The sequence below is a fragment of the Macaca nemestrina genome, chromosome 20 (assembly GCF_043159975.1).
Source record: "Macaca nemestrina isolate mMacNem1 chromosome 20, mMacNem.hap1, whole genome shotgun sequence".
NCBI classification, from domain to species: Eukaryota; Metazoa; Chordata; class Mammalia; order Primates; family Cercopithecidae; genus Macaca; species Macaca nemestrina.
In genome coordinates, this window is record NC_092144.1 from 44,901,781 (window position 1) to 44,921,971 (window position 20,191).

General features: G+C 57.2%; 2 protein-coding genes across 4 annotated transcripts; one reads left to right on the forward strand and one right to left on the reverse strand.

The window, feature by feature from the left end:
- Positions 1-18: 18 nt before the first annotated feature.
- On the forward strand, positions 19-1,932 carry LOC105495518 (transmembrane protein 147). Its single transcript, XM_011765172.3, has 7 exons — positions 19-227; positions 299-368; positions 933-992; positions 1,078-1,214; positions 1,351-1,435; positions 1,524-1,645; positions 1,729-1,932. The coding sequence occupies exons 1-7, from the start codon at positions 151-153 to the stop codon at positions 1,850-1,852; spliced, it is 675 nt and encodes a 224-aa protein (XP_011763474.1). The 5' UTR covers positions 19-150; the 3' UTR covers positions 1,853-1,932.
- A 2,951-nt stretch (positions 1,933-4,883) lies between these two features.
- On the reverse strand, positions 4,884-18,668 carry LOC105495516 (ATPase H+/K+ transporting subunit alpha). 3 transcript variants are annotated; one of them, XM_011765169.3, is made up of 22 exons: positions 18,593-18,666; positions 18,359-18,502; positions 18,183-18,242; positions 17,242-17,445; positions 15,422-15,535; positions 14,964-15,216; positions 14,425-14,693; positions 13,624-13,822; positions 13,208-13,317; positions 12,993-13,127; positions 12,312-12,504; positions 11,570-11,745; positions 10,328-10,464; positions 10,092-10,242; positions 9,817-9,985; positions 9,573-9,727; positions 8,375-8,498; positions 7,718-7,863; positions 6,134-6,267; positions 5,700-5,801; positions 5,524-5,615; positions 4,884-5,324 (listed from the first exon to the last, which is right to left on the reverse strand). In XM_011765169.3, the coding sequence occupies exons 1-22, from the start codon at positions 18,602-18,604 to the stop codon at positions 5,296-5,298; spliced, it is 3,108 nt and encodes a 1,035-aa protein (XP_011763471.1). In that variant the 5' UTR covers positions 18,605-18,666; the 3' UTR covers positions 4,884-5,295. The 3 variants fall into 3 exon arrangements, with proteins under 3 accessions (XP_011763471.1, XP_011763470.1, XP_011763473.1); XM_011765168.3 differs by having other exon boundaries at positions 14,425-15,216; positions 18,593-18,668; XM_011765171.2 differs by lacking the exons at positions 18,183-18,242; positions 18,359-18,502; positions 18,593-18,666 and adding an exon at positions 17,646-17,909 and having other exon boundaries at positions 14,425-15,216.
- Positions 18,669-20,191: the final 1,523 nt, after the last annotated feature.

Sequence of the window (20,191 nt, forward strand, 5' to 3'; positions counted from 1 at the left end):
CTACTGATCCCAGACGGTCGCGCGCGGGCCCCCGCCAGTCAGGTGGGCGCCAGGCCCTGGCCGTGGCGAAAGTACCGGCGGAGCCGGAGACCCGCTGCCGGAGACGCCGCCTCGCGATCCCCGCGCGGGCGGGACCGGGCGGCCGGCGTCATGACCCTGTTTCACTTCGGGAACTGCTTCGCTCTCGCCTACTTCCCCTACTTCATCACCTACAAGTGCAGCGGCCTGTGAGTGCGGGAAGGGCGCGGGGCGGAGAGGGCGCGGGGCCCGGGCCGAGCCTCACCTCCCGCTTCTCCAGGTCCGAGTACAACGCCTTCTGGAAATGCGTCCAGGCTGGAGTCACCTACCTCTTTGTCCAACTCTGCAAGGTAAGGGCCGCCGGAATCCACGTGTTCTGGCCCCCAGGCTCTGCAGACCCAGGGACCCGCCCCCGTTGCGTATCCCCCGCCACGGTGGGACCGCCCTCGGGACTCAGCGTAGGGAGGCGTCAGGATACCTAGAAAGGATAGACTTTAAAGAGGGCACGACCTGAGAAGAGGCCTAAAAGCAACTTTTGCGTCGCACTTAGTAAAACTGAGAAAACGTCAGTAGTGTGGTTGGCTAAGAGGTGTTTTTTTTTTTTTGGTGCGATTAAGAGTGATCACTGATTCCCTACATGCTGTTAACACTGCCCAAGGAGCAGCACCTTCAAACCTGACTCAGATGCCCTGTGATCACCCAGAACTCCAACTTCCAGCCCCCTCGGGGACCCGGGGACCTATCCTCTATCTCCCCCATTCCTGTAATCTTGCCACCATCTGGTGGTTCCTCTTCCAGATGGGTCCCCAGAACCTGTCCTGCCCTCCTCATACCCACGAACTTCCCACAAATCCCACGTGGTTTATCTTGATCCCCTCACCTTGAAGTGACCTCTTTCTGCTTTCTCTTCTCAGATGCTGTTCTTGGCCACTTTCTTTCCCACCTGGGAAGGCGGCATCTATGACTTCATTGGGGTGAGAGGGGCCAGGGAAGGGCAGGGCATGCAGGAGCGGGGCTCCCTGTCCCCTGTGCTTACTTAAGCCTCAACCTGACCCGCAGGAGTTCATGAAGGCCAGCGTGGATGTGGCAGACCTGATAGGTCTAAACCTTGTCATGTCCCGGAATGCCGGCAAGGGGGAGTACAAGATCATGGTTGCTGCCCTGGGCTGGGCCACCGCCGAGCTTATTATGTCCCGGTGCGTGCAGCAGCCTGGAACCCAGACACCTGAGAAGGGACACCTGGGTTCCACGGGGGTGCTGGAGGGCAGGGGCTCACAGCCTGGTACTGAAGGTGTCTGGGTACTGGAGAATCCCATCCTTTGCCTTCCTCAGCTGCATTCCCCTATGGGTCGGAGCCCGGGGCATTGAGTTTGACTGGAAGTACATCCAGATGAGCATAGACTCCAACATCAGTCTGGTAGGCAGTCCTGCTCTCCCACACACACATTTCTGCTGGCGGCCATACTCCTATCGAGGCCTGGCCCCAACTTTCCGCCTCCCTCCAGGTCCATTACATCGTCGCATCTGCTCAGGTCTGGATGATAACACGCTATGATCTGTACCACACCTTCCGGCCGGCTGTCCTCCTACTGATGTTCCTCAGTGTCTACAAGGCCTTCGTGATGGAGTGAGCTGGGTGGGGTTTAGGGCTGGGTCCAAAGTGGGGTGGGTTATCTAGTCTCCCTCCCTCATGGTGACATTTTCCTGCAGGACCTTCGTCCACCTCTGCTCACTGGGCAGCTGGACAGCCCTACTGGCCCGAGCAGTGGTAACGGGGCTGCTGGCCCTCAGCACCTTGGCCCTGTACGTCGCCGTTGTCAATGTGCACTCCTAGGCTTGGTGTCTCAGATACTGATGTACCCTTTCCCTGACTCGCTTCAGGTTTTAGTGAAGTAAACAGTATTTGGAAAGTTGCTGCTGCCTCCATTTCTCTCTCTCTTGGGAACTGTCTCCCAATACCGTGCCCACCTAGGTCCCAGAGGCCCTGGTTCTGGCTCAGGAGCCAGGTAGACAAGCTGGAAGCTAGCCAGTCACTGGCTTGTCCCATGTCCTGTTCCTCAGGCTCCTAGTTTGTCAGGAGTAGACAATGTTTGGATGATCTTTGAGCAATGGCAGAGGCCAGGGCCCTCAGGGAACAGGTGATAGAGGGGAGCTAGAATCCAAGAGAAGGCCCTTGGGGGCTCTTCCTCTCCTCACAGCCTCAACCTGGGCCTCCCCACACAGGTCCTTCCCGGGCTGGTTACCTCTGAGGCTCCCGGCCCCAGTGTCCCCCTCCAATCCATCCTCTGTATGGCAGCCAGGGGATCTATCTGAAACCCATGTAACCAGGTCATCCTCCCGCTTGCAACCACTTGCAGCCCCTTGTTACACAGTGGACAGTCCAATTGCTCGGCCTTTGGTTTTATCCAACCAGCAAAATCAGCTTTTCTGAAACTGCTCCCTAGAATAATATGCCCAGCCAGATTCTTAACATCGTTCAAGCCATGGGGTCAGCATGAGGCTGGGGGGAGAGTTGTGACTGTGAGCTCCTCAGTTCTATGGCCCTCAGCTCAGATCCCAGCCTGAGCCTTCTCAGGGTGGAGTGGAGAGACAGCTGCAGCCAAGGAGCAGAGCAGTGGGGCCCCCAGCTTTGACCTTGTCCTGGATGCCCCCCTCCATCCTCAGCCTTCCTTGGTCCACTGAAGCCAGCTCCCCGCCTCTCTCTGAGGGGGATGTGTCAGAAGTTTTGGATGTCATGTTTAAGCTCCACTTTGATACACACCTTCCCCACTCAGGAAGATGTTCCCCAGCCCTGACGTTCCCAGTGGGGTACCCCAGGGAGTAGGTTAGGGCAGTTGCCCCTCTTCCTCCAGGCTGTTAAGGTTCCATATGATTTTTTTCTTTTTTTTTTCCTTTGAGACGGAGTCTCGCTCTGTCGCCCAGGCTGGAGTACAGCGGCACGATCTAGGCTCACTGCAAGCTCCGCCTCCTGGGTTCACGCCATTCTCCTGCCTCAGCCTCCCAAATAGCTGGGACTACCACCACGCCCGGCTAATTTTTTTGTATTTTTAGTAGAGACGGGGTTTCACCGAGTTAGCCAGGATGGTCTCGATCTCCTGACCTTGTGATCTGTCCGCCTCAGCCTCCCAAAGTGCTGGGATTATAGGCATGAGCCACCGTGCCCGGCCCATGATTTTTTTTTAAGGTTAGGCCTAGGAAAGCTCGCTATGACTGTCTCAGTGTTTCCAGAGGGAGCATTTGCCCTCAGACAGGGCAGCTGCCATCTAGGCCCACTCTTTCTCATTGTTTGGAATAAAGACAGGGTCCACGGGTCTCGGGAGCTGGGAGTGATTGATCGCTTTGACTTTGATGTGGAAACGAAGTAGATGGGGCAGTCTATCTGGGTGGACTTGTGACAAGGTCACTTTCTCCCACACTTCCATGCCCCACATACATTGAGATAAGTGTAGGTTGCAGAAATTACCAGCTGGAATAATCCCAGCTTACATGGGGTTCAGGGAGAGAGACTGGAGTGGTTAGGGCTGAGTTGGCAGAAGACGGTGAAGCCTGGGCGGTTGGACTGTGGGGAGCCAGGCTGCAGGTAATCAGGGTTATGATGGGAAAACACCAGGTTGTGGGGATCCAGAGGAGCCGCCTGGCCTGCCGTGGAAGCAGTGCGGGCTCCCCTGAGCAGAGGACATGTGAGCTGAGACCTAAAGAATGAGTGACTGGGGCAAGGCAGAGGTAATGGTCTTGAGGTCAGAGAGGAGGCCTGTTTTTCCCAAGGGAACATAACTGGTTGGAATGAGTTCAAGGAGGCTTGTGAGACTACAGAAGCTGGCAGGGGTCAGATCACAGAAGGCTTTGGGAACCATGGAGAGCTCTAGGCAGAGGAAGAACAGGGTCAGATTTGGCTTTAGGAAGCTCTGCATGGCTGTTGTCTGGAGTGGGAAGGCTGAGGCCAGGAGGCCAGGGCTGGACTAGAGCGGGGCTGGTGGGGTTAGGGTAGCGACTGGAAGCCAAGCGGAGGTGTTGGTGATCAGTGGGCTGTGTGTATTTATTTACCGGCAGGGGGCGCCGTGGGGTGGTAACAGGTAAGGGAGGAGCAAAAAGTTCCAGGATAACTGGAGTTTGGGGCCTGTAAGCCCACACTGATGAGACAGTGGGACTATCAGATTGGGTCAGTGCATGGGTACAGGTATGGGGGATATGGAGGATGATGAAGAGGCCAGTGTAGGTCACCTCCGACACTGGGGGAAGCTGGGGACAGATGTGGACCTCACGGCAGAAACAACTGAAGCCATGCGGGTCTGGGGGGCTGTGGTCACAAGGAAGGAGAAGCCTAGGACCTAGCCAGAGAAAGCTACATAAGAAAGAGGAAGAGAAGTGAACAGAGAGGCTAGGAAAGGAGCAGCAGAGGTGGGAGGTGGGGGGATGGGGTTAACCTTTCAGGTGAGGGGTGTGAGGAGGGGACCTCCAGGAGTTGTTCAGGAACTGGCCATTTCTGGGACAGAGGAGTAAGCAGGTAGGCTCAGAGAGGAGACACCGGTGGGGGGTGGGGGATGCTTGATGTGGAAATGACTTGGGCCCCCTCGTGTCTGGGAGCCCCCAGGAGGGAGAAAGGTGCTGAGAACAGAGAAAGCCCAGAGGTGATGGGGGGCGCCTGTGGTCACGGCCCAGCTTGCCTTTAGATGCCATGACCCTGGGCAAAGAAATAGGAATCATTTCCCCAAGGCAGGTTTATTGAGCACCTACTATGTGCCAGGCTGTGTCCTAGGCACTGAAGATATAGCCCTGAATAAACAGCCCCCACGTGTAGGACTGTGGAAGATCACAAGTACTAATGAGAGATGCTGAGAACAGTGCCTGGCACCGGATACAGCACAGTCAGCATGAGTTGGTTTTATTACCATCGCCCAGGACACAATCATGTCTTTACCGAAGGGCCCCCGGGCAGCCCTCCTGCCTGGACTGGAGTCCTGAGGACAGAAACACCCTGCAGGAGCGGCCAGCTGTACTCCCTGTCAGAGCCCCACCGCCACCGTAGGTGGGAGCTTTCCCAAGGCCAGCTCAGAGGACTGCCCAGGTGCTGCTGCTCCGGGAGGTGCAAACTTGGGGATGGGGGAGGGGAGTGGGCAGGTCCCTCCAAATGTGGGGTGCCGTGGGCTGCAGAAGCAGATTCTGGTGGGGCTGGGACTCTTGGTTGCTCAGATGACTTGGTGGCTGTCCAGAGGCTCCCACGAGCCCCGCCCCCACCTGCTGTGGCAGTTGCAGGGATGCTTGAAGGCAGCCGTCCCTCTAATAGTAGAGTTCCTGGTCCCACCAGCCTGGGAGAGAGAGGGAGAAAGGAGACTCAGTGCTGGGGGTGCCACTTAGGCAGGGCCAGGGGCTGAGAGGTCAGAGATTGGTGCTGTTTGCTATGGAGGGTCAAGGGCTTGGAGGCCAAGTGTTGAGGATCAAAGGTGGGTGCAGCTGCTCGAAAACGTTTCAGTCCCCCGCCCCCAGGCCCTCAGTTTCCACACTCACTCCCTGGGCAACAGCGAACTCCAAGCTTCCGGATCTCATCATAGACGAAGATGAGGATGCCGTAGGGCAGGGGGACCAGCCACCACTGGAACCTGAAGGCACATGGCAAGGTGAAGGCCATCCCAGGCCTGTGCCTCACAGCCCCCTCCCTCTCCTGGCCCCTCACAGCCTCTCACCGAATGGGCATGAAGTTGAAGATGTTGGGCATGCCGGGGCAGTAGCACAGGAAGCAGCCAATGCAGACCTGGAACACGATGGCGATCACCAGGATCTTATTCCTGGGGGTGGGCAGGATAGGACAGGCCATTAAGAATTGGGGACGTGATGCAAATCAGGATACTGTGGGTCAAAGTAGGTCAGATGTCAGCAGCAGCAGGGAGGTGTTCTACACGCTGAACACTGGAGTGGCCCGGGCCTCTCAGCACCACCCCTTTAGTGAAATGAGGGGGCCGTTGGGGGGAGCTGTTGGTCAGTTAGAAAAGTTTTTTGGCATGTCAGCATCTGGCACCGGCACCCGCTAGCATTTGCCGGCTGTTCTAAACCACAGTCAGGATCTGATGGGAGTTGGGACCAGGGGTTGGAGGGCAGAAATGGGGCCCGCCAGGGACACCTGAAGAAGCCTTGCTGGAAGGCAGAGAGGCGGCGCGTCTTGCGGATGAGGACGTCAGCGATCTGGCACACCTCGATGCTGATGAAGAACACGGTATAGCAGGTGTACTGCTGGTACAGGCGCTGCCCGAATGTCTGCAGGCCAGGGGCAAACGGAAACAGCCTGAGTCCCGGCGGAGAGCTTCTGCAGCCCACCAGGCATAGGGTCCCAGGGCTGTGAACCCCTAAATGCTCTCTCTGCCTTGCATCAGAGGGTGGGAGGTGGGGGGAAGGCGAGAGGCAGAGTCTGTCAGGTGTGCAGGACCCCAGACTGGGGCCCAGAAACCTCAGCCTAGCAGAGCTTATATGACAGTGCCCGGGAAAACAGTAGGCTGGGCCGACTGCTTTCATAGTGGAAGTGGGGAGGCACCCAAAAGAAAGGGCCTGGGAAAGGGGAATTGAAATCCTCAGATGGGATTTGCAAAGTCCAGTGACTCCAGGGGCCAGGCGGATGGCAAAAATAGGTGAGGCAGGCACCGCGGTCCTTTGGGGAACAGAGGGCACGTGCCCCATTTAAAGGGGGCAGCCACTATGTAGCCCATTTCTTCAACACAGCTACTTCTTTTTTTTTTTTTTTTTTCTGAGATGGAGTCTCGCTGTATCACCCAGGCTGGAGTGCACTGGTGCGATCTTAGCTCACTGCAACCTCCAAATCCCAGGTTCAGGAGATTCTCCTGCCTTAGCCTCCCAAGTAGCTGGAATTACAAGCATGCGCCACCATGCCTGGCAACACAGCTCCTTCTAAGACCAGCTAACTGTGGGGATCCCCGACTGCTCCAGTGTTGCATGTGCATTAGCTCATTTAATCCTCTGGGTAACCCTAGGAGGTAAATCAGTGGTGCTGGAACTTGAACATGCATGAGAATCCCCGCAAGGGCTCCCAGAGGGCTGGGGTAGAGCCTGAGAATTTGCGTTTCAAACAGGTTCCCAGGTGATGCTGATGCTGCTGGTCTGGGAACAAACTAAAAACCACTGAGGTAGACTTTGGTATTCTCTCCACTTTGCAGGTGAAAAAACAGGCACAGCGAGGCAAAGCAACCTGCCCAGGGTTACACAGCTTGTGAGGAGCAGTACCAGACCATGAGTTCAAACGGTCTGGCTTCAATGTCTATCTTAACCATGACAGAAAATGTTTAAGGGAAATATCCTCATCTGTATGGAACTCTACAGCTGAACTAAACACATCTGCTGGCCAAATCTAGCCTCACTGTGCTCCACACCTTCATTAAAATGGGCCACATGTGCAAATACCCTGTGGAGTGATGCTGTAGGGAAAATAGCAGACTAGAGGCCTGGTTCCACATCTGAGATGATGCGTTAGTGTCAGGGCAGAGACACCCATCTGCAGTTGCCATCATCAGAAGCAGGAGTTTGCAGCTGGAGATGGTGGGAAAGGTCCTGGCCCCCAGAACTGGCAGGGAGTCTGGGTGTCCGGGATACTGTGGCTGAACTCAGTCACATGTGGAGGAACAAGTGGACTGCACATAAGGCAAGTGGCCCTGGGAAGGAGGGAGCCCAGGGATGGGAGGGATGGGGCGAGGCTCACCCACTCCTGGCCGTAGCTGTCCTGCAGATCTTGTAGGTGGTGGTCCTCCCACTGCGCCCGCAGCCCCACGCACAGCAGTGGGAACCAGCCCTCCTGGGCCATGGCCGTGAAGTAGTCAGTGAAGCCAGCAAAGGACTGAATGGCACCTGGAGAGAGGCAAGGGGACACAGGGAGACAGAGATGGACACAGAGACAGGGACATGGGAAGAGAGGGACATGGAGAGACAGGGACACAGATACACAAAGGTCAAGGACATACAGAGACGGACACGGGAAGAGAGACAAGGATATGAAGAGACAGGGACACAGATACACAAAGAAGGTCAAGGACACAGAGACAGGGATGCAGAAACAGAAAGAGACACAGAGGCAGAGAGAGACAGAAGCAGGGACAGAGAGAAAAAGACACATCCAGGACCCAAAAAGACAGAAATAGGCAATGACAGGGTCATGGAGAGCAAGGTCAGAGACAGAGCAGGGACACAGTGGAACCAGAGAGATCGTCACAGAGAGGGACACGGAGGACAATGGAGACCCAGGACCAAATGCAGACACCCAGGTCCAGAACCAGCCAGAGCCCAAGGCAGAGCCTGGGGCAGGCGAGCAGCCCAGCGCAGAGCCCCCCACCTCCAGGCTCCCTGGCCCATGGGCACCCACCAATCTGGAAGTAGGAGTAGGCAGCCAGAGGCTCGTTGACCAATCTGTCGCGCTTTGGGTTGCGTGGACGCAGGTGCATGATGTCGCTCTCGGCTTTTTCATACGCCAGGGACACAGATGGGAACTGGCCAGGAGTGGAAGGAACTGGGACTGAGGGTTTGGCTGGGCCCCTGTCCCCTCCACTCCGGGTCCCCCTTCCCCCACTTGTGGGCAGGAACAGGACTGAGGTTAGCAGGCAGGACCTGCAGGGATGGCACAGCTACACCAGCCTGGACAGCCTGGGCCCCTGGTGTCCAGCTTCATAAGAACATCTGCTTTTATCTTCTCCCTCTGTCTCCCTCTCTCTCTCTTTCTGTTCCTCACTCTGTTTCTCCGTCCCTGTCTCCGATATAATTCTCTTGTGACTGTATCTCTGCTTTTGTGCGTTTCTGCGTTACTCCCTATCTCTGTGTATCTTCAGTCTCTTGGTGTCACTGTGCCCCCTTATCTGCTTGTGCCTAGAGTGGCAGCAGAGCATACTGACCACGACCACAGGCTGTGGGACCTGTGACTGCCCGGACTCAAGGCACAGCCAGGCCACTTATTTGCCCAGTGACCTAGGACAAGCCACTCTACCTGTCTATGCCTCGATGAGCTCATCAGTAAAGTAGGGGTGATAGTAAGAAAACTCATCTCATAGCGTGGTTAGGAGTACAATATTAAGGAAATGATTGTGTGTCTGGCCCAGAAAAAGCACTATGTAAATGTTACAGAATAAATACCTGTCAACCCAGCCATACCTCTGTCTGCATTCATGACTGTATCTGTGGCTCTTTTCCGTCTGTCTGCGATGGGGTCTATCTGAGGGCATTTATTTGTCCATGTCTGTTTAGGGGCACGTGTCTGTGATTCAGATTAGGCTAGATACCTGTTCTGTTTCCATCTCTGTCTGCGTATCTGTATCTGAGTCCCCATGTGTGCATGTCGGCCCGGGCCTACCTGAGTGTCCACCTGTGTATGCATGGCTGTAGGTCTGTCCATTTAGGTCTGTCCACCTGCCTGCCAGCCGTGTGTCCTGCACTGGCTGTCATTGCACACACAGGTCTTGTCTGTCACTCTGTGCCCAAGAGTGTCTGTGGTGGTCTCTGCCCCTCCTGTCCATCTGTGGGCAAGTGTCTCTGGGCACCCTGTGGATGGGTACCCTGGGCTATGGACTCACAATGTCAGTGCAGAGTTCGATGAAGAGGATGGTGATGCACCCGAGGGGCAGGGGCACGCTGACGGTGATGTAGATGAGGTAGGGCGTCAGCTCCGGGATGTTCTTGGTCAACGTGTAGGCAATAGACTTCTTCAGGTTGTCAAAGATCAGTCGACCTGTGGGGTCGGGCAGGCACCTCAGCCTCCTCACAGCCCTCTCCCTCCTGTGCCCACACCGCCTACCCCCTCCCTGGCCTGGCCCGGACCCTGCTCCACGCCTGTCACAATGGAGGCGAAGTTGTCATCCAGCAGGATCATGTCAGCTGCATTTTTGGCAGCATCCGAGCCAGCGATGCCCATGGCTACTCCGATGTCTGCCTTCTTCAGAGCTGGGGAGTCATTCACACCATCCCCTGTGACGGCCACAATCGCACCCTGCAGGCAGCGGGTGCAGGCGGGTGGGCGGGTGGTCAGTGAGAGGCTGGCCCAGGACCAGCCCCGCCCCTCTGCCCGCCTGCCCGCCCTCATCAGCAGGGCTCACCAGCCGCTGGCAGCTCTCCACGATCACCAGCTTCTGCTGGGGGCTGGTGCGCGCAAACACCATCTCGGGGTGGGTGCGCAGGGCTTCGACCAGCTCCGATGGGTCCATGTCCTTCAGCTGCATGCCATTGATCACACAGGCACGGGCGTCCCTGGGGAGGAGATGGGAAGACCTCACTGGGACCTTAGTCTGTGCCAGATGTGGGGAGAACCCCGAGAGGTCTGAGGGGGGCTTACTTGCGATTAACCTGGTCCACGGGCACACGGAGGCGGGCAGCGATGTCCTCCACCGTCTCACTGCCTTCCGAGATGATGCCCACACTGGCTGCAATGGCCTTGGCGGTGATAGGGTGGTCACCCGTCACCATGATCACCTGTAGGTGGAACCAGTGGATCCCTGACCCCTTCAGATCAGCCCAATCCCCCGTCCTCCCTGGGAGACATCTGCTGATACACGTGTTCATTTACTTGACCAAGCGTGACCACCTGCTACATGTCTGGGATATAGCAGAGACAAAAGAGACAAAAATCCCCGTCCTTGAGGAGCTGACATTCTAGTGCGGGTGACAGAAAATAAAGAAATGAATTATATAGTATGTTACAAGGTGGGAAAAACATATTAAGCTTGGTGGAGAAAATGGTGACTCGATTTTAAGTGTACCCAGGGAAGGGCTTATTGAGAAGGTGACATCTGAGCAGAGACCTGTAAGAGGCGAGAGAGTTGGCCACATGGAAAGCTGGGGGAAGAGTGCTCCCGGGAGAGGGAACAGCAGGTGCAAAGGCCCTGAGGTGAGGACAGGCCCAAACTGTCGGAGGAACAGCAGGGAGGACAGCATAACCGCAGAGGAGTGAACAAGCAAAGAGGGCTAAGGAACGAGCTTAGAAAGGTAACAAGGCCCTGATCTAACAGGGCCTTAGAGACATAGGAAGGGCTTGGGCACTGCCTGCCTGGCCTTGGGTTTCCCACCCTTGTTTTGTGTTTGGGGAACCACTCCTCTTCCCTAGACCATCGGTTGCAGTGAAGTCCCTGGCTAAGACTGGGCAAGAAAGCCCAGATCTGGCCAATCAAGGTCTTCCATCCCCCAGCCACAGTGACTGGCTCAGGGATGAATGAGTGACCCAATCTGATGCTACTGAAAAAGAGGCACTCTCTTTTTATGGGGTGGCTAAACAGGTGGGAGTTAAGTTCGAGCTGCTTGAGCAGGGGTGTGTGTGTCCCCAAGTGGAGGGAGTGCTTGCAAATAAAGCCAGCAGAGCAAAGAGCAGAGCTGAGACATGGAGAAAGGAAAATTCCTAATGACCCTGAGCTCCTGGATCCAGCTATACCTGAAGCTTAATTCCCCAGAATTTTTCAGTATCATAAACCAATGCATTTTTGCTCAAGCCAGTTTCAGATGGGTTTGTCATGGGGTTCTTCAACCCAAATTCTGCTGCCATCTTCTGTCCTCACCCCACTTGTTCCTCCCCACAGTGGCATACCCGGATGCCTGCCGTGCGACACTTGAGCACAGCATCAGGGACGGTGGCCCGGGGTGGGTCAATCATGGATACAAGTCCCGCAAAGCAGAGGCCGCTAGATGGAAAGTTCATGTCCTCCACATCGAAGGCATAGCCGGGCGGGTAGTCCTTCTCATTCAGGTAGAGCTGGCAAAAGCCTGGCCGGAAACGGGGAAGTCAGGGAGGAGCCCTGGGCAGACCCTTCCTTAGCAGGGCCAGGAAATGAGTAAAATAACCAGGCCCGTTGCACCAAACATCTATGGATGTCTGACCCTGTGCTAACCCCTTCACTCACATTATCTGAATCTACCCTCACAACCACCCTTGAGGCCCATTCTCATCTTACAGATGAGGAAACTGAGGCTCAGAGAGGGGACATTTCTTGCCAGAGGTCACACAGCAAGTAAAAGGCCCAGAATTGGACCACAGATCTGTTTTCTAGGGTAGAGGCAGGGAAGTTTAAGGCGTCAGGACAAAAATTGGGAGAGGTCAGAGGTCAGGATAAGGATGAAAAGTCCAGGTGAGGACTGGGGTCAAGGTAGAAAGTGAGGACAGACAGGGGTCAGGACTGGTACAAGGAAAGTCAAGGGTGAGGCTGTGGACTGGGACAGATCAGCCAGCAGCCAGGGATGCGGACGGTCAGGGCTGGGCCTGGCGGGGTGGGCAGAGTCTGTGCTAGCTCCTCCTCCCACCTAGAGTCTCCTCCTCTGCCCAGGGATCTCACCGAGCACGCGTTCGCCCAGGCCTCCCAGGCTGAGGTAGGCGGTCTGGAAGGCCTCGCGCCACTGCTCGTCCAGCGGCAGTTCCTGGCCCTTGATAAGGATGGAGCTGCAGCGCTCCAGCACGCGCTCGGGGGCGCCCTTCATCACCAGCAAGTGTCGCGGGTCCCGCGGGTCCTCCAGCGTATGGATGGACAGCTGTGGGCGGGGAGGGGCGGGGATATGGGCGGAGGAACAGGGCGGGGCTGAGGAGAGGGGCGGGGCCGAGAGCTTGGTGCGGGGCCTGAGAGCTGCGGGGAAGAGTGAAGGTGGAAGATGGGGACCTTGTGTAGAGAGGTCCTTGGTAGAAGGTGAGCTTTAAGGCGGGGCTAGGCGCATATTTGGGGTCCTGGGCGCAGGGAATGAACAGAATTAGGGTGCGGAGTTGCGGGCTGGGGGCGGGATTTAGAGAGCGAGGTGCTCCTCAAGGAGAGTCCCGCCGAGGAGAAGCTGTGGGCGGGGCTGGGTGGTGAGCGGGACCTTGCCTCTGGTGGGCGGGGCCATAGGCAGAGCGGGAGATGGGGTGGGGTTTGGCTGCGGAGAGAGGAAACTGGGAGCGAAGCCCCGCGTGGCCCTCCTGATGTGGGTGTGGCCTGGGGCGGGGCCCGAGATGCGGGACCAGGCCGTGGGCGGGGCCGGCTGCGCACCTGGAACTTGTTGGTGGAGTTGAAGGGGATCTCGCAGACTTTTGGGAAGCGGTCGCGGTAGCCCATGGCGTTGCCCAGCGTCAGCTCGGAGAACTTGAGCAGCGCCGTCTCCGACGCGTCTCCGATCACGATGCGCTGGAAGCGGGGACCGGTGTCAGGGGCGAAGCCGGCTACACTTGCCTCCCGGGATTCCCTGGAGGCCCCCTCGCTCTCACCTTGGGCACGGGCACTGCATCCTGGCCGGACTTGAAGGCAGCGCGGTTGCACAGGGTGAGCACCCGGCACAGCGCCCGCCACGTCTCCGAGGACTGGTCAAAAGTCTGCCCTGCAGACCAGGCGTCCAGGCTGGGTCCCGCATGGCGGCTCTCCCAGACCAGAACAGAGCCCCCTCCTCCTAGGCTCATGTCGCGGGCCCCCTCCCCAGACCTGGGTGGGATTGGGTTCCACCCAACCCTGAGGGACCCAACCCCAGGATGACCCTTCCCTCTAGACCCAGTATCGAGTCTCCTTTGAGACCTGGAGCCGAGCCGCCCTGCCTTCGTACAAAGCCCTCACTACCTCCCTAGCCCCCTTCAGGTCTCCACCATCCACCAGATCCTGCCCTGGCGCCTGTGCCCTCCCTGCCCCACACCTGACTGGTCTTCTGTGGTGTCAGCTGTGTGGATGTGGTTGTCAAACCACAGATGGGACACAGTCATGCGGTTCTGAGTGAGAGTCCCTGTCTTGTCTGAGCAGATCACTGAGGTGGAGCCCAATGTCTCCACCGCCTCCAGGTTCTTGACCACGCAGTTCTTACTGGCCAGGCGCTTGGCTGTCAGGGACAGGCAGACCTGGGGAAGGGGTGAGCACCGCAGGCTGGGGATCCACCCTTGCTTCCAGTCCTCTTCCCCACCTCACAGAACCTGGAAGGCTTTACCCCAGCCACGGGATTGCGTGTGCAACGTGCTTCTGCAAAAACCAGGTGTTTGTTTCTTGGCCTCAGCTTTTGTTGAGCCTGTGCTTTGTTTGGGACTCCTTCCCCAGTCTGCCCAGATACAGTAGCCAGGCCCCTCTCTGAGCTGTCCCAGCTGAGGTTCTGAAAATTCTCTTCACACAATCAAAATGAGAAGAGGAACCTTCCCCGCACCTTCCTGGGGGCTGGTCTGGGGCTGGGTGCTGACTGTGGGAGGCCCTGTGATATGCTGGCTGCCTGCACAGGACCTCAGCCTCTTCCAGTTAAGGACCTGGCCTCATCGTCTCTGTACCCTCCATGTGTGGCAGGCTTGCATCAGGATGCACTTGCTGAATGAGTGGGTGATGGGAAGGTGGGAGAGTGGATGGGAGCTGAGTGAACAGATGGACAGGCAGGGAGGTGATGGGGGAAGTGTGGAGGAAAGAACAGATGGTTGGGTAGGCCCCTCAGCTCCCTGCATTCCCGCCTGCCCCCACTCACTGTGACAGTGGCCAGCAGCCCCTCAGGCACATAGGCCACCACGATGGCCATGAAAAAGACCATGGCCCGCAAGAAGGTGTAGCCAATGCACATGGCCACGATAAAAAACGTGGCACCGAAGAGAATGGCCAGGCCTGCGATGATGTCCACAAAATGCTCGATCTCGATAGCAATGGGCGTCTTCTCGTTTTCCACCCCCGACGCCAGTGACGCGATACGCCCAATGATGGTGCGGTCGCCTGTGTTCACCACCAGGCCCTGCGCGGTGCCTGCAGGGGGGCCAAGGAGTGACTCAGGCATAGGGGGCAGCAGTGGGGTGTGCACTGCCGTGTGAGCTGACGGACAGTCAGTCACCACCAGTGGAGGATGTGACCTGGGGAGAAGGGAGCGACAGTGGGAGACAGAGAAGCAGTGTGCCCCGGGGAGGTGGCAGTCATGCAGGGGAGAGACAGGGAGGCAGAAGCCCCCTGTCCTAGAAGGTAGAGGAGAAGGACCAGTGGAGGCAGCAGTTACTGGGCGGGCAGGCCCAGTGGACAGACCCTCAAGGCACATGGTGGAGAAGAAGGCGATGTTGCGGGTCTCCAAGGGACTCTCGTGCGTGCACTCGGGTGAGCGGGTCTGCGGCTCGGACTCCCCGGTCAGTGAGGAGTTGTCCACCTTGCAGCCCTGGGCCGCCAGGATGCGGATGTCGGCAGGCACTCTGTCCCCGCCTTTCATCTCCACCAGGTCGCCCACCACCAGCTGGTCGGCGTTGATCTGGAACTTGTCTCCATCGCGGATGACAGTGGCTTGCTGCGGGGCAGGGACGCCAAAGTTGAGGTGGACTTTGAGGGGGTGGGAGCTGCTGCATGTGGAGAGGTAGAGGATGGAGAGAACTGGGACCCATGGGGAAAGATGGAAGCCACGGATGAGGGGCAGGTTGAGCCTGATGGGAGGAGGCTACCCGAGCAGTCTGGAGTCTCTGGGATCTGGAGTGGCTGGGTGCTGGGGAACCCACCTGTGGCACAAGGTTCTTAAAGCTGGCGATGATATTGGTGCTCTTGAATTCCTGGTAGTAGCCAAAGCAGCCGGTGACGACAACCACAGCAATGAGAGCGATTGCCAGGTACAGCTGGGGACAGGGACAGGGCTGGGGTTATTCAGAGGGGCTGGAAGCTGCCTACCTGAGGCCACCCGCCTGCTCCCTGGGGCTCTGATGTTCTTGGTTTTCCCCATGCTTTTCCCCGCCTACTAGGAAGCTCATGCACCATTCCCTGTAGCCTTTAGCCCCCTTCCCACGTCCCTCATACCCCACACTCGGCCTGCCCAGTCTTCTCAGTGTCTTGTGTTCCTGTCTATATTTCATATCCTCTGGCCCTGAATCCTCAATCTTCCGTGTCCCCATATCTGTGACTTGTGCCCCATATCGCTGTGTGCCTTGGTCTGACACATTCCCTTCTCCTGTGTCCCCAAGCCTTGCATTCCCCATGTCCACTGTCCCATGTCTCCTCCTGTCCCCATGGCCTGTATTCCCCGTGTCTCCAGTTTCACATCCTGGGTTTTCCATAATCTGCTGCCACCTTTGTGTCCCCTGGGCCCCCTTGTCCCTGCGTCTTCACATCCCCATCCCTGCATGTGCTGCAGACCTTGTATGTCATGGTTTGTGTCCTCCGTGGCCATGGCCCCCGTGTTCCAGCTCCCCAGTCACTGTGTCCTGTGTCTCCCATGTCTGCGTATCTCCAAGTGCCCATCCTGTGTCCCACAGCCATGACTTTTCGAGCCTCTGTCCGATGTCACATGTCCCTGAGTCCCCATGTCCCTTGCCCTGATCTCTGCCATATGTCCAATGTCCCTTGCCTTGCACCTCCATTTTCTCTCTGTCTCTGTGCTTCTATGTCTCATGTTTTGTGTTTCTCCATGTGCTGTGTCCTGAGGCTTGTATCCCTGCCGTGGTGTCCCATGTCTGAGTCCCAGGGTCTCCTGTTCTGCATGCCCCAGTCTGTCCTGTGTCTGCACTGCATGTCCTCTGCTTCCAAGTCCCATCTCTGTTTTATTTTTTTTAAGATGTAGTCTCACTCTGTCACCCAGGCTGGAGTGGCAGTGGCACGGTCTCGGCTCACTGCAACCTCCACCTCCCGGGTTCAAATGATTCTCCAAGGCCGGGAGTGGTGGCTCTAGCCTGTAATCCCAGCACTTTGGGAGGCCGAGACGGGCGGATCACGAGGTCAGGAGATCGAGACCATCCTGGCTAACACGGTGAAACCCCGTCTCTACTAAAAAATACAAAAAAGTAGCCGAGTGAGGTGGTGGGCGCCTGTAGTCCCAGCTACTCGGGAGGCTGAGGCAGGAGAATCTTTTTTTTTTTTTTTTTGAGATGGAGTCTTGCTCTGTCACCCAGGCTGGAGTGCAGTGGCCGGATCTCAGCTCACTGCAAGCTCCGCCTCCTGGGTTCCCACCATTCTTTGCCAGGTTGGCCAGGCTGGTCTCAAACTCCTGACCTCAGGTGATCTGCCTGCCTCAGCCTCCCAAAGTGCTGGGATTACAGGCGTGAACCATGCACCCGGCCTCCAAGTCCCATCTCTTACGTATTGCATTGCCATACTCTTTATGCCCCCACCTATGTCCCCATACCCGAGATTCACCCCAGTGTCCCTGTGTCCTTAGGTCTGCCCCATCCATATCCCAATGTCCTCCACCTGCCGTGACCCCTGTCTTGAGACTGCCTTTCGTGTTCCTCTATCCCCATCCTCCTCTGCCCCTCTTGTCCCAAGTCCCATTCTCAGTGTACTGCATTCCCAGGTCCCCATGTCCCGAGCCTGCCCCCGCAACATGACTCACATTGTCGTCGGTGGTGAGGTCCCCCTCACTGGCCTGGATGGCAAAGGCGATGAGGCAGATGGCGGCAGCCACCCACATGAGGCACTGCAGGCCCCCAGCCAGCTGCCTTGCGAACTTGACATACTCTGGGGTGCCCCGTGGTGGCCGCAGCGCGTTGGGCCCGTCCCGCAGCAGCAGCTCGGCAGCCAGGCTCGCAGACAGGCCCTGGGACAGAGGGGTAGGGCGAGGCAGTGCTGGGGACTTTCCTCCACATGCACACCCTGAAGGAAGCCCCCTGCCTCGGTTTCACTTCCCCAGCTCGGTCTGTCCTGCTCCTTCTCATCTCTTTGTCTCTTGGTTCCAGCCCCCACCCCGTCTCTCCCTCCCTCCTTCATCTCTCCCTTTGTCTGTCTCTCCTCATTCACCTTTCTGTGTGTCTCTCTCCTGCTGCTCTCTCCGTATTTGTCTCTGCCTTTTCTGTGTTGCTATCTCTTTTCATCTACTCCTCTCTCCATCTCTGTGTCTAACCCTTTCTCTCTAATGCTTTCTCCCTTCTCTCCCTCTCCCTCTCTTCCCTCTCTCCATCTCCCTCCCTGTCTCTTTCCTTCTCTCCCTCTCTCCCTCTTTCTCCCCTCTCCATCTCCTTCCCTCTCTCCTTCCCTCCCTCCCTCCTTCCCTCTCTCCCTCTCTCCATATCTTCCTCTCTCCATCTCTCCCTTTCCCTCTCCCTCTATCTCTCCCTCTCCCTCTCTCCCTCCCTCTCTCCATCTCTCTCTTTCCCTCTCCCTCTCCCCCCTCCCTCTCTCCATCTCTCCATATCTTCCTCTCTTCATCTCTCCCTTTCCCTCTCTCCCTCTTTCCATCTCCCTCTCTCTCTCCCTCTCTCCATCTCCCTCCTTCCATCTCCCTCTCCCTCCCTCTCTCCCCCTCCCCTCTCTGTACCCTCCCAGTCTCCAGCTCACCTTGGTGGCACTGGTCTGGTATTTCTGTTCCAGCTCCGCCACTGACAGCTGGTGGTCATTCTGTGTGGTGGGGTGGGGCAGGATGCTTGTTCTGGGCTCTCCTGGCCCCCTCCCCACCCACTTGCCTGGTTACCAGCCCACCCTCCAGCTCCCGCCCCTCCCCAGCCAGAGCTCACAATCTCCATCTCCTTCTTCATGTTCTCCAGCTTCTCCTTCCTCTTGCCACCCCCGCCGCCCGCCTTCTTCTTCTTGCTCATCTTGGCAGCCATGTCCCCGCCAGGGCCAGGACCCAGCTCCACCGAGTAGAGCTCGTAGTTCTCCTGGGGATGGATGGGATGGAGGGAGGGAGGCCTCAGATTCCACTGCAACCCCTGTCCCCACCACACCCCGGACCCCTGGGCCCCACTCACAGCCTTCCCCATGGTGCCCGGTGCCTGTGCTCCCACCCGACAGAGCCTGGGCCTGGTCCAGTCCTGATATATCCAGGGAGGGCGGGGGCGTGGAGCAGAACCGCCCGACCACAGCTGATTACAGGGCTCCTTGGGGTGACCTCTAGGCCTGGGTGCCTCAGGCATTCCCTCCTGGGCTGCTCCCCCCGCCCAGATCCCCCCATGTCAACCTGCCCTGAGATCAGGGAGCCCCTGGGAACAACCTCAGCAACAAGAAGAGCAAACACAAGGTTTGTTCCTATGGGCATTGTGCTGAGGGCTTCCGTGTGCTAACTTATTTAACCTTCCAATAACCCTTTGAGGCGACAAGACCCTTTACAGATGGGGAAACTGAGGCATGGAGGGGTTGAGTCACTCTCATATGGCTCCGTCACAGGCTAGGATGTAATGGAGTGAGAACCAGATCGGCTGGCTGCAGAGTGTCCTCTTTCAGTCTAAATAGCACATGCCTGAAGAGGCATGGAAGAGGAGGGTGCTCCCACACTTTTTTTTTTTTTTTGAGATTGAGTCACCCAGGCTGGAGTGCAATGGTGCACTCTCGGCTCACTGCAACCTCTGCCTCCTGGGTTCAAGCGATTCTCCTGCCTCAGCCTCCTGAGTAGCTGGGATTACAGGCACGCACCACCACACCTGGCTAACTTTTGTACTTTTAGTAGAGACAGGGTTTCACCATGTTGGCCAGGCTGGTCTCAAACTCCTGACCTCAGGTGAACCACCCGCCTTAGCCTCCCAAAGTGCTGGAATTACAGGCAGAAGCCACCACACCCTGCAGTGCTTACAACACTCTCTATGGTGGCTGAACGTTTACTGAACTCGGACTATTCACTGTGGGCTGGGTATGCTCTGTGTGTCACTCGAATGGTTTCCTTAGCATCTAACAGCAGCCCTGTAAAGCGATGTTCTCTTCTTAGCCCCCACCAGGGACTTTGCAGAAGATTTCAACATCTAAGAATTAGGGACAGGGTTCCAGCCCAGGCCTGACCCCAGAGCCTGGCTCTTGTATGGCACCACCAATGGAAAAACCCGAACTTCACCACAGCAGCACCATACACATGCCATGTTCTGCACGTGTGACCTCACGGGTCTTTGCAAAAAAACCCTGTGCAGGTGGCACTATCATTCCTGTTGTGCAGAGGGGGAAACTGAGGCTCAGAGGGACTCACATACCCAGCTAGAGCCTTTATAGCTCTCAAGCATTCCCTGTCCCTACCCCAGATGGGGAAACCAAGGTGCAACATGGGGAAAGGATGTGTCCGAGGGTCTTGACTTGAGCTTGGTGTTTGGTGACAGATGCCAGGAAGCCTGGGGACTCCCTCCTCATCCCTCAGGTAGGGACCTCCATGGGCAGCAGTGAGGGGCTGGGCCAGTGGAATGGTGGGGACCTTGGTATGTTAAGGGGTGGGCATGTCTCCAGGAGCAGGTGAGAGTGCACCTGATAAGATAACTGCGCTGGCAACGTCCTTCTCCGCTGGGGCAGGTCACCTGGGAAACTCAAAGCTGCTGGGCAGCCGGAGCTCCTCCCCGCACCCACATGGCTGGTCATCCCCAGCCTGCTAGAAG

Coding starts and splice junctions, on each gene's coding strand:
- LOC105495518 (XM_011765172.3), top strand. CDS start 151: ATGACCCTGTTTCACTTCGGGAACTGCTTCGCTCTCGCCTACTTCCCC. Junction 993..1,077: donor GCATCTATGACTTCATTGGG/GTGAGAGGGGCC, acceptor CCTGACCCGCAG/GAGTTCATGAAGGCCAGCGT. Junction 1,646..1,728: donor TACAAGGCCTTCGTGATGGA/GTGAGCTGGGTG, acceptor ATTTTCCTGCAG/GACCTTCGTCCACCTCTGCT.
- LOC105495516 (XM_011765168.3), bottom strand. Junction 12,505..12,992: donor ACTCCACCAACAAGTTCCAG/GTGCGCAGCCGG, acceptor CCCCGCCCACAG/CTGTCCATCCATACGCTGGA. Junction 7,864..8,374: donor CTACTCCTACTTCCAGATTG/GTGGGTGCCCAT, acceptor GCCTCTCTCCAG/GTGCCATTCAGTCCTTTGCT.